The sequence below is a fragment of the Citrus clementina genome, unplaced genomic scaffold (genome assembly GCF_000493195.1).
Source record: "Citrus clementina cultivar Clemenules unplaced genomic scaffold, Citrus_clementina_v1.0 scaffold_9, whole genome shotgun sequence".
Taxonomy (NCBI): domain Eukaryota; kingdom Viridiplantae; phylum Streptophyta; class Magnoliopsida; order Sapindales; family Rutaceae; genus Citrus; species Citrus x clementina.
In genome coordinates, this window is record NW_006261964.1 from 6,694,113 (window position 1) to 6,707,131 (window position 13,019).

The 13,019-nt window shown below is 32.0% G+C and overlaps 2 protein-coding genes across 2 annotated transcripts; one reads left to right on the forward strand and one right to left on the reverse strand.

The window, feature by feature from the left end:
• Positions 1 to 3,451: 3,451 nt before the first annotated feature.
• On the forward strand, positions 3,452 to 4,853 carry LOC18032961 (protein PROTON GRADIENT REGULATION 5, chloroplastic). Its single transcript, XM_006420254.2, has 2 exons — positions 3,452 to 3,950; positions 4,607 to 4,853. Exons 1-2 carry the CDS (start codon positions 3,678 to 3,680, stop codon positions 4,709 to 4,711), a joined length of 378 nt encoding a protein of 125 aa, XP_006420317.1. The 5' UTR covers positions 3,452 to 3,677; the 3' UTR covers positions 4,712 to 4,853.
• Positions 4,854 to 5,134: 281 nt separating this feature from the next.
• Positions 5,135 to 7,901, reverse strand: LOC18032613 (eukaryotic translation initiation factor). The gene is made up of 5 exons (XM_006420255.2): positions 7,672 to 7,901; positions 6,976 to 7,144; positions 6,716 to 6,841; positions 5,480 to 5,545; positions 5,135 to 5,392 (listed from the first exon to the last, which is right to left on the reverse strand). Exons 1-5 carry the CDS (start codon positions 7,854 to 7,856, stop codon positions 5,345 to 5,347), a joined length of 594 nt encoding a protein of 197 aa, XP_006420318.1. The 5' UTR covers positions 7,857 to 7,901; the 3' UTR covers positions 5,135 to 5,344.
• Positions 7,902 to 13,019: the final 5,118 nt, after the last annotated feature.

Genomic DNA, 13,019 nt, shown 5'->3' on the forward strand with positions numbered 1-13,019 from the left:
CATGGGTGAAATGTTGCTCCTGCCCACAGGAGATGTTCTCATCATCAATGGCGCCAAAAAGGGCACCGCAGGATGGAACTTTGCGACTGACCCAAATACGACTCCGGTACTTTATGAACCCGATGACCAGATAAACGAACGGTTCTCGGAGCTAACCCCAACAAGTAAGCCGCGAATGTGTCATTCCACGTCAGTAGTACTTCCAGACGGGAAAATTTTAGTCGCGGGAAGCAACCCGCACTCTCGTTATAATTTAACGAGCGGGTCAAAATACCCAACAGAACTTCGAATTGAGAAATTTTATCCGCCATACTTCGAGGAATCATTCGCCTCGTATCGCCCTTCCATTGTATCAAAATTTAAGGGTAAAATGGTAAAATACGGACAAAATTTTGTTATTCAATTTAAATTGGACGAATTAGAGGTAAGTTCGAATGATTTGAAAGTGACGATGTATGCACCACCATTTACGACGCATGGAGTTTCAATGGGGCAAAGGCTTTTAGTACTAGCCACAAAAGAGCTGATTGACGTAGGGTCAGGAATTTTCCAAGTCAGCGTTATGGCACCACCAACGGCTAAGATTGCTCCTCCGAGTTTCTATCTTCTTTTTGTTGTATATCGCCAAGTACCTAGTCCTGGAACATGGGTGCAAATCGGATGATATATGCCTCTTTTTTTTTTTCTTGTTTTTTAGGACAATACTTTGAATTAAAATAGTTAATATCCATTACGTTTTTTTTTGCTTACAATGTTCAAAACATTAGAATTTTACCAAGAACAGTACGGATTTTGGTTTGAGAGTGAAAAGTATTATTTTGTGCTAAAATTTGCGTGTTAGATTTTTGAAATTATGCAACTCAAGAGAGGAGATGAGGTGGGTACTTAAAAAATTCTAAGTTTGACGTGCAACCCAAGCAAAGAATATGAACAATTGAATTTAACAATTATACAGTAATTAATTAACAATTGATATAAATAATAAACGACAGGAGAATTTGATTTTATTTTCTTAAAATTACAAAAGGTAGGAAGTGTAAATAGCGAAAATCAAATTTTTTAACATTTATTTCTTCAGGATTTGAGCTCGAGTCACCGACGGCAGCTTGAAAACACTCAATCAAGTCTCCAAAGGTGGCAACAAGATAAATCTTACAAAATAATGAGATAATTTGACAATCTCACCCACGTCTTATCGTCCATATATCTAAACTAATTGAGTTTGAGGATTTTATTGCCACATGAAAGATCTTATATATGTATCCATTGGCTCTTGTTCTAAAAATTGATCTTGAATTGTTTTATGACATTTTTTTTTTCAGATTTTGTACGAGTAATAAAAGATCATTACCCTTATTTTTCTCATCCTCAAATCTTTTTTTTTTTTTTAAAAGTGTTTTGATATTAGACGGCAGTTATTTTGAGTTGTGAAATGTAGGTAATGAAAGCTCCCACTTCCATTTGCCTCATTTTCAACAGTCTCGAACGTCAAAATCAAAATATTGTAATTTCCTATGTTTTTCTGGACCGTCCAGTCATACTACTACCGTGTCATGATTTCCCTGTTCAATGCATAAAGTTTCCAACCAATTTCCCATGATTCCAAATATATTAAATTAAAACCGAGTTCCTAAATCCAATTTCCCATATTTCTAACCTAATTTGATTATTTTTTTACTCTAATTCAATTATATTAATTAATCATTAATATTTTATACAAAAATATTATATATATATATATTATTTTTTAATTAATTTTTTAATACAGAACCGATCGATTTTTAATTTTATCTGATTCAAAATTAAAAAGCGATCGATTCACATTTTTTAAAGGCCATTAGATTCTAATTAACTAAACTAAATTGAACTGAATACGAACCCTAACTATAGTTATCAACCTACAAGTTTCTCATCCCAAATCACAAATCACGTTACTAAATAAAAATTTTATGTGACACATTAGCAAACGCCAACATCAAAAAACTGCAAATTCATATTTGATTTCTCCAATGGATGCTTTGTCGCAGACAGTGATGCTGGTATAAAAACAACGTTAGAATTAATGGAAGATACAATTCGTTGAATTGCTTCCCTCATTTTCAATAGTGTAATGTCAAAATAACAGACTCCTAATTCATTTTCAATCGTTCATTTTTTATTTTATTTTTCAAAAATATTGTATGTTATATATTTTTTTTTCCTGGCAAGGAACTCTAATTTTTTTACAAAGTTAAATGAATTGAAGATGCGTTTAGTCCAAACAATGTGTTCGTTTTGTGGTGGCTAATTGATTTTCCCAAAAAAAAAATGCTTTTGACTTACAAATTAAAAACATTTTCAAACCCTTTTGAATTCAACATAAAATTCTATGAACTTTTTTATTAAAAAACTTAATAAATTCTTTTTAAAAGTAGAAAATAAATTTACCTAAAAAAGTTTTATTCCTATGTATAAAAAAATGGGTTTTATTCCAAATAACAAAAAAAAGATTCAATATATGAATGCAAGATACGATACAACTTGTTCAAAGGCACGCCTCATTTTGAACAAGCCTGCCTCCAGAGGTCAAAAGATTAGAATCTTCTATGTTTCTCTGGACCGTCCAATATTTATACTACTATTTTGTCATGTTTCTCTTGATGAAAATTTCCAGTTCCCAGCAACTTCCTAAATCAAACGGTCGTTGTTCATATGATCAAACGCCTAAACATCATCAAAAGTTGGCAAATCACGGGACCATCTCCAACAAACGTCCAGTAAAATCCCAGATCAAGATTTCTCACCGCACAACGGGGACCATGAATACCAACTGAGGAATAATAACATCCGGATTCCTATTTCGTATAATTCTCAACTGAGGAAATAACTTTTCCATTTGTATCAAATAAGTCCATGTTCCCACTAAAATGATTGAAATATCCTTAGTTCCAATTTTCTTCCATACTCCTCTAGTCTCGTCCCATCCCATGAACAAACGCAAATTGAAGAATTATCTCTTTCAAAATTGATGTGAACAAGAATTGATTTCTTAACATCCCATTTTTATCGTATAATGATAAATTAACAATGTCGTCTTTTAACTTATCAGTTGACTTATCTCTTTAATTAAAAATAAAGATAATAACTTCGAATTTTTTATAAAAACTCAAATCTTTTAGTTCTTCCTTAATATTTAAAACAAATTTCGAAATTAATCGCAACACACCTCTATAATATGCTATTAGATATGTATTTAGATTCTCAATAAACTTCAAATTCTAATTTTGAGGAAACACGTTCGCACATGTCGTGTAATGAGGAGGTATCAGTAAGTCACAGGTCTGGGACCTATTTGAAATAAATCGACAAGTTATGTTCTAATTTGAAAATACAGAAAAAATGAAAGAAAGGCGCAGAAGTTTATTACGAGAAGCAATACGTGTTCAAGAAAAAATTGAACTAAATTCAAGCCACCAGATTCTGTGGCTGTTAACGCTTCAAACAACTCTCTTCTTCACAGACTTCCATTAAAAACCCAGAGGCTCTCAATTTTCACAAACAAAATATCCTCTCATTTCATCAGCAGCACAACCCCAGAAACCACAAACAAGCTAGCAAACCCTCTGAGCCTCCTTCACTGAAAGCACAAGCTATTTGTGTGTGTGTGTGCGCGCGCGTGCGTGTTGAGCGTTTCAATTATGGCTGCTACATCAGTATGTGCAGCTGGGTTATCATCTTCGTTTCATGGAAGCTGGGGAGCTTCGTTTGCTAATGGTGGTGAAGAATACAGGATGTTGGCAAGATCAGTGCCGAATGTTAGAGTGGCAAGACCCATTAGAATGCAACCGATGATGGGGAACATTAATGAAGGCAAAGGCATTTTTGCTCCTGTTGTTGTTCTCACTCGTAATATCATTGGCAAGAAGAGGTTCAATCAGCTTAGAGGCAAAGCTATTGCCTTGCATTCTCAGGTATCTATCTCTCTCTCTTTTTTTTTTTTTTTCACTTTCTAATAGTTTTTCTTTTTTTAAAATATTGATTATATCTTCATTATGCGGCTCTTCTTTTTCTACTTTGTTTATAATTTTTAAATTAGTTTTATTTTTATTTTTAAAAATAATTGTTTAGGAGAACAATTAATTAGAGTCATATAGTATGGCCAATCAAATGGATAGATCCTCTTGTGAGATTGTTGATTGCCGGATAAGAATGTTAGAAATAATTATTAAATCTTAAGCATATGGATTATAAGTGGGCCCGCATTGTCATATGGTAAAAAGTTAATAAAAATTAGTAAAATTTACCCATCCAACAGTATTCAGGTGATATCTCACAGCAATATATATACTGTTAAATAGTCAAAAAAATTAACAGAAATTAGTAAAATTGGACCATCTAATGGTGCTCGAATTATGGAATAGAGGTACCAGAGTCACAACCGTTATGAGTACACAAGAGGGCTTTGATCAAAGTTGAGCTTAACTCATCAAAGAAGTCACTGAAAGATTATTATTCAGGAAAAGCATATCCTAATATGTATAGATTTTTTGGTGATTTCACTTCACAAGCAGAAAGCATTTTTCTGGTTCGTGTAACTGCTAATCTGTTATAATGTTAATCTTGACAGGTAATTACTGAATTCTGCAAATCAATAGGAGCTGATGCAAAGCAAAGGCAAGGCCTCATCCGTTTGGCTAAGAAGAATGGAGAAAGACTTGGCTTCCTTGCATGATAAGAAAAACATTTATTGTTTTGTGTTGTTATCACCATGAGATGTTTTAAGTTTATAGTTTTTTCAAGTGCTTTCTAATGTAAACATACTTTTCTTCAGCTGGGTGCGTCCCAGAAATAGAATGTAACCTAAGATTAATCCATCCTCTTCTACCCTTATCATTCTTCAGTTTAGCTGCAGTTCTTTGTCAGGTTTTTCTCACTATGGCGAAAATCAGCAGCAATCGAAAGATCCAAAGTTATAAAGCAACTTTACAGTAATGAATAAAGGGTGTAACTTGTAAAAGTAGAACTAGAATTTGCCTTGATTCAGCAAATAAATCTCAAGAGGCAATACAACCAGAGTCGATCTGAATGAACAATTCAAGATAGAGTTCTATTTGAACAAATCAGAGTAGTACAAAACTACAAACAAACTGGGTCGCAAAAAAATTTCTCAATATCTCCTCTATCAAAACAATAGAAGTCATTGTATTACATGTCTAAAGGCATATGGCAACACATTTGAAGTATCTAGTGTTTAATTGTTTATGGTAAATAGGGCACAAAAAATACAGAAACAGATTCAACGGTCTAAGCCACAATTTGGCAACTACAAGTACAGGCTACTGCGACAAAACGGTCACTTTTGAGTTCACACACTGTATCGACTTTTCACTGATCGATCCCTTCTAGAGTCATCCTGCAATAATGGAAGCAATGAGAGATCCAGCAAGAAAGCATGCATTCAAAATCAGAAAAAGGTGGGGAAAATGAAAAGGAATTTTACGTGGAAGCTGTAAGTGATCCTATCAGTGAGATCGAGGATCTCCTTCCACTTCTTTCCAATGCCCATCTACACCAGGTTTTGAGTAACAGCAATTAAGAAATAACGTTAAGCTTGTCACATCAATACAATCTGTAATCGACAGCACATCACAAACTCACAAAATTATGTAAAGTCTTTTGATGCCACACAGGAAAGAACTCAATGTAACTCAATCTCGGTTCACAACAATATATGCAAACACTATATGCATACCTCATAAAACATGCCATCCAAGAAAAGTCATTTGAGGAACTTTAAGACATTGTACTCATGCTATGTAACTCACAACACGGCAAATAATGATAAAATCCTTCAAATGAAGGCTACCACCATTTCCTGGTGGCACAAGAACCATTCCCACAGAACACCAAAAAAGAACTCCCCTAACACCCGCAATTTCAACATATACGAATTCATCAAGGTCAAACTTGTGATACTTGAGAGTTGGAAAATATTAACCTCCAATATATTGTAGGATTTTATAGGAGGTTTTACTTTTATAATTTGAGTATTATGTACCAAAAAAAAAAAAAAAGTAATCTGGGCCTTCAAATGTTGGGCAGCCATCTAGGCAACTTAATTTAGAACAGGCAGTAGAAAGAACAAATGAGAACTATCTTGCCTTGAGCTAGGAATAGAGAATTTCAGAAATAGTGAGGATAAGGAATTTACCCATGACCTAAGTTTTATTTGGCATTGAATCATAGAAAGAACTTAATATTATGTTTTATTTTCTCTCCACCTAGAAAGTATCCCTTCTCAACTTCCTCTAATGCATTCTTCTCCTTGTTACATTGCATGTAAAGCTCCAAATATTGGTGTGTCATTGCATCTTCAGTATGTTGTAAATCTACAATGAAAACTCCATGGTTATCCTATTCATAACTTAAACAGTAGCTAATCAGATGGTGAACTCTTTCAGAATTTTTGCATCCATGAGGCTTAAAATTTGTTCCAAAATCGAAAACTTGGTTCAGTTAAGCAAAAAGCGGAGAATATTTTAAAATTGACACCTAAGCTCAAGCACTGAAAAGAGATTGTAGTACAGTATATAAAAACAAATCAGAACAGATAACAATTAATGCATACTTCGAGGGGCTAAAAATATGATTTATGAATCCACAGAACTGTAAATGAATCACATTCAATAAAAAGAAAAAAAGGAATATTAAGTGCCAATATAGAAAGAAATCATACCTGAGCAGCTTCATTTGCTGCTGTCTTGGTCCATAAGGCAAGTTTGTCCTGCCTCTGGCGTACACTAGCAACAACCCCACAAATCTCATCCGCCTCATCAAATTGCTCTCCAATCAGGGCCATCATCTGCACAACAAACAACAGTTGAATTGATTGCCAAAAATGCTATGGAATCCATAAGCAACAAAAACCAACTGCCCACATGTTTTCAAATCAAAACTTCTACAAACAGAAATCAAGCGAGCATGTAAGAACTATACTGTTTCAAGCCACATGGTATCAAGGTTAGCCTTCCTGTTGCTAGTGACCGACCACTTTCCTCCATTCGCACACTCAGGATCTTCCCACTTTGGTTCTATCCCAGTTTTGAACAAATGGAAATCCGCATTCATTGGCAACCGGCTTGGCTTGAATATCTGTTCATACAAACTGAAAAGGGAAAAAAATCAACCAAATGATCAAGAACATATAACCAGATTAAACATTAAAATGAATCAAACTCAACTACCTATTTCTTTTTTGGAAAACGTATATGATCTAACTAATATCAAAACCAATTGATTTGGGTTAAAACAAAAAAAAAAAAAACTAAAACAAATGTGTGTCTAAAGCTGGATCAAACAAATTCATGAAGAGCACAATAATAACTATTATAAAGATGTTAATAAAATTTCACTAGATCTCCAGACACAAGATTCTCCAGGATTCAAAAGTTCACATTACTTTGCTTTAAATTTCTTATCAACCAAGCGAGAAGAATCAATCATAAAGCTCAGTTAATTCAATGCAAACCCATCTCATTAATTAGATCAATAAACCTAACAACACAAAGAAAAGAAAATCCAAACATTTACAAATATTGATCAGAAAAAAGATATTAAAGCAGAAAGAAACAAACCCAGTTGAAAATAACATATAACAGAGCCATATCGAGGGTATGTGTGTTAGTAGCGTACCACCAAAATTCTTCGACAGTGTCGAAGGTGTAGACTTTGCGCATGGAGGAGCCCCACGCGGCGCCCTGTTTGGGCTTTGATATGTTGTCGAACCAAAACGTCCATTTTCTCTCGAGCTTGTGCGGCTGTGATTGCGGCGGCACCTCCGCCGCCGCCGTCGCGCTTGCCTCCTCACTTGTTGCCATATCTCTCTCTTCTTTGTTTCTATTAATTATATTTTTTTCCCCCTGACAGATCTATTAATTATATATTTATATTATTGATGAAAGAACAGAGAGTCGTTTCTATGTCTCTCTTAATATGGAGAATTTTTATGGACCCAGTTTGGGTGGCCCATTTCTTTTAGAAGCCCATTGAATTTCTTGGACTTGTTTAATTTGTTAAGCAATTAGTTTAGATAAGTTTGTACTTTGTAGTTTGTACTTTGTCAAGAGTCTAAACTACTTTCTTCCATCAACTCTTTTTTAATTTTTTTTTCTTTTTTCCATTTCTCAAAATAACAACAACATCAACGTCATATTATCATCATTAATAACAATAATAATAATGTGAATTATTTATCAATTAGGAGCAAAATAATATAGTAAGAGAAAGAGAAAGAGAAAAAGCAAATAAGAGATATGACGTTTAGAGAGAAATTTTATTAAATTTCAAGTGTATACTAACAAAGAGATGGGCTCTCATTTTATAGTCTTATAACTATACAAGTGAAATAAATGATTAATAAATAAATATATAATTAGTCATAACTTCTTATGAGATATTGGAGTCATAAGTATTGAAGAGTTGTTTAGTACAGAGATAAAGAGTTACTTTGATGAACACTCATATCATTATAATTATTTAATAACACTTTCTCGTGATTGTTCATTTTACAAAAAATATACCTTGTTAAAATCCTAATAAGAACTTGTTAGAAAAAAGATTAATTAAAGAAAAAGAGTACATTATTCATTTATATCTTATGCAAGTTCGAACTACCTCATTCAAACCTTACTAGAAAATTTTGATAGGACAAAAGCTTAGTGAAGGAAAAAGAGTACAGTGCGTGTATATAGTTCTCCACATTAATAACTCTCCTTTTTAAATACGTTCCCTCTCAAAATGACATGGGTGCTTTAAAGATCAATCATAATTTGTTATAATTAACAACAATTTGGTGAAACAATGTGCAAGATCAACACCATTCTTTGAAAGTTTGAAAACATTTAATAAATTGGAGATATCATCATCTTGAATTTGAAGAATATCGCCATGCATATATCTTCGTAATTTTGTTAATCTTCTCAAATAAAACCAAGCTTTAACATTCATATTAAGGAAAAAGAATGATATAATTTTCATACTATTTTGACATTTTCAAATTTATGCTGAAAAAAAAAATTATTTTGCAATGATACAATTTTTCCATTGCCTTTATATGCACAAGTTGGAACGAAATATGGTAATTCAGAACCAAAACATATATATTATATTTTAAAATAGAACAATTTTTTAATATAAATATTTTTTATAATATTAGTATTTCACTTGATAAATTTCAATCCATAAATTGAAAGAAGTTCTTTCATTTCAAGATCTTCACCTTAAATTTTATTTTTGTAAGAAATAGGTTCATAAGCTCTTTAGGAGTCTTTTCATGATGAGATCATCAATACATTTTGCAAAGATTACAAATTTAATATTTAATAAAATCACATAGTAGAGTGGATAATGACATATCCACTTATAATAAATTTTCACTCAAAATATTATATTGTATAAGTCTAGATTGTTATAATATACATAAGTATGATTATAGAATTGTCAAGAATATATAAGATGCAAGCTTTTTGATTTAGTAATTCAGGTATTTGTTTCAAGCATTTTATCCTTCAAGAATAAGTACATAGAATTTTCAATTTACTTTGGACACACTATAGTTCAAGTTTATATTTTATTAATAAATTTTACGACTTCGGACATAAGGACTACAAGTCAAAAAACCCTCAAAATTTACTAATCAATTGTATGTCCTCTAGCGTATGGACTATAAGTTCAAATCTTTTATAATTTTGGCCAATCATATAATTTGATAATCTTCATATTTTTTTATTTGTGATCAAAAAATTTTTATTATAACCAATTTTTTTCACAAAAATCTTATGTCAATTTCAATTTTTTCTCTTATACTAAAGGCCCATTTGGTATTGTTTTTAGGAGGCTTAAAAGTGATTTTAAAAATTTTAAAAATAATTTTAGTGTTTGGTAAAAAAAAATCAAAATCATTTTTGTCAAAATTAGCCCTTTCCCCGTATAGTTGATTTTAAAGGTAGGAAAATAGTATCTTTTAGATTCTGATTTTGAAAATCAATTTTATCTTTTAATATAATTTCATAAATATCCTTACAATTATTATATAAACCCAAAATTATCCTTATTCAAATTGGAAACAAAATCAATAATTTAGTAATTTTTTATTATAATTCATATATTCTTTTTTACCCTATTTCTTCTTCTATTGTTTGCTTTCTTTTTTCTTTTTTTGTAGCTCATTACTTTTTTTTATGTTTATTTATTGGAGTACCTCATTATACTTTGATTGATGTTATTTTAATGAAACTGTAATTGATTTTTTAATTATCAATTGTTTTAAGATTAAACAAAAAAAGAAATAAAATCAATATAGTAAAAATTTTATTTTTAGCTAAAATTATTATAACACACAATTAAAAATATTGTATGTACATGTTTTTGTGTGTAAGTAAAATATATTATGCATTATGTACATTTTAGTCATTTATTTTCTCACAGCAGTTTAACAGTAAAATTTTATTAAACACATATAACTGCTTTCAAAACTCATAGTACTTCTGAAAATAAAATTTACCAAACGCTTAATTAATTATCTTCACAGTTGATTATTTTTACAACACAACTAACAATAATTATTTTAAAGGCTACAACATTCCCAAATCAACCCTACTTACCAACATTAATTAAATATTTCTCATTTTCAATATACGTGCCCAATTGAGATCTTTCAAACCTTCTAATATATATGCCTTTACAAAGGCTAAAGATCGCTCTTTCTTAATGTGCATGATTGACTTTTATAGGGCAAGTTGAATCTCTTTATTATCGACCTTTTCAAGTGTTTTTGGAATTCATTTACTAGTTGATACATTATGTCTTCTTAGGGACCATATATTCAATAATTTAATCTAGGTAAAATATTTTGCTACATATGCAAACATGATCTCTTTAGAAGCACCAAATTATTTCACTTTAACCTCCTAGGAATTAAATTTTTGAATCAATGGATCTATCACATGCTTCAGGCGTTCATATATTTATTTCTCTCACCATTTCTTCCTTCAGGGACATCATATATATCAACCCTCAATCATATTCTTTTTGTGAATTATTTTTCAATTTCTAGACCTATTGAACTTCTAATTCATCACAAATTATTTCAATTTTTAAATTGTTCCACTTCGGCTAGTGCAATCTATATATTGCAATCATTAATGCTTAAATGGTGATTATTGTAATGTTGATAGCTTTAGTCATGGCATATCTAGCACTAATCTCACAATTATCAAAGAAATATTTGCTTTAAGAAATGAAAATATATCATCAGTTAGATGAGATTAGTTATTTACATCAAAAACTTAATATTTTGTTCATATATAAAGAGAAACAATGGCTTCAATATACACGATAACAATCTCAATTTGCTACTGCAGGAGCATAAATGAGCTATAAAATATCTACACATGCCACATGTTTTCTTTATATATAATCTTGATGATTTTCTCCTCATATGCATATAAAAGCAAGAAAATCATATATGAACTTTTGTCGATATTTTGATGGTCACATATTTCTTTTAAATTATTTTACCGAAATAAATTACCTATTAGGATATTCAACTTTCACTCCTTCAAGGAGATAAAATAAATCGTTGTGTTAATTCAATGACCTCGCCTGGCCCTTTGGCAAAAGCTTAAAGGGATTGATTCTGATGACATCCGTGAGACCGCTTACGAGGTCTTTTTCACTTCATGCAGGTCTTCTCCAGGGTTTGGTGGACACAATGCTATAACCTTTTATTCCTCACATGACAATAATAATAATAACGGTGGTGGTGACGAGGGAGAAGGAGGAGGCTGTGGTACCGAGTCTGGGTCACCAACTGCTAGGTTTAACGGCGTCATACTAATTCCAATTTCTATTTTGAGCATGCAACAAATGCCATTCAATTTGCCTGCCAACATGTATCAGAAGTTGCTGCCTACCGTCTAATCTTTCTTGATTCAAACTTCATATTGTATGAAAGTCTTTTAAGTCGGTGATGTTGCAAATGCAAGAGTCAGGCCTACATTGCGAACTCTTAGACATAACCTCATTCTTTTGAATGCCATTCTTACAGATAAAGCTCAGGCTTTAGCTATAAAAGAAGTTATGAAGGCATCTTTCAAAGCATTCCTTATGGTTTTGCTTACTAGGGGAAGCTCCCCATTCTTTTATCGTTCCGATCATCAAATGATTAAGGAGGATTTTGACAGCTTGAAGAGGGTCTTCTGCATATGTGGTGAAGGACTGATAGTCGAAGATGTGATGGATCGCGAGGCTGAGACCATTGAAGGGGTGATAGGTTTGATGGGGCAACAAATTGAAAAACTAATAGAAGATTTCATAATTCTTTTCTGTGAAACAAGTGGTATCAGAGTTGGAGGAACATGTCAAAAGTTACCAATGCCACCAACAACATGAATGTGGAACAGAGCAGATCCTAGCACTACACTGAGGGTGTTGTGTCACATGAACGACCGAACTGCAAATCAGTTTCTGAAGAAATCTTTCCAGTTAGCAAAGAGATGAAGGTAAATCTTGTCTTGTACATTTGAAGCAGAGAGAGTAAATTTGTGTTTCACAATAATATTGATCACTTCTAGCCATGTAGCTGAAAATAGAACTTGGAGATACCATAGGGGGTTCTTGTATCTAAATTCTGTTCACTCAAATTCTATATGAAGATGTTGCCGAGGGCTGAGAGAGTATTATAGTCTTTTTGGACTTCAATTTTTTTCTTTTATTTTTTCCCTAGCACTGGGCATTGTTTGATCTTAGTGTGAATCTTCTTGGAGTATTTTATCATAGAGAGTGTGCATAATATATCTTCGCTGATAACTTTTTTCTTTTTATTTTTAATCATTGTTTATCTTGTCTATAGGATGAATATTTTCATAATCTAAAACTCACATTGAATGTTTTCAGAAACAAAAAACTGACATTGTTGTCTATTGAGCTATTACTCTGGGATTAAAAAAGAACTTAGAGCGAAATCCATTTATATTAGTCAA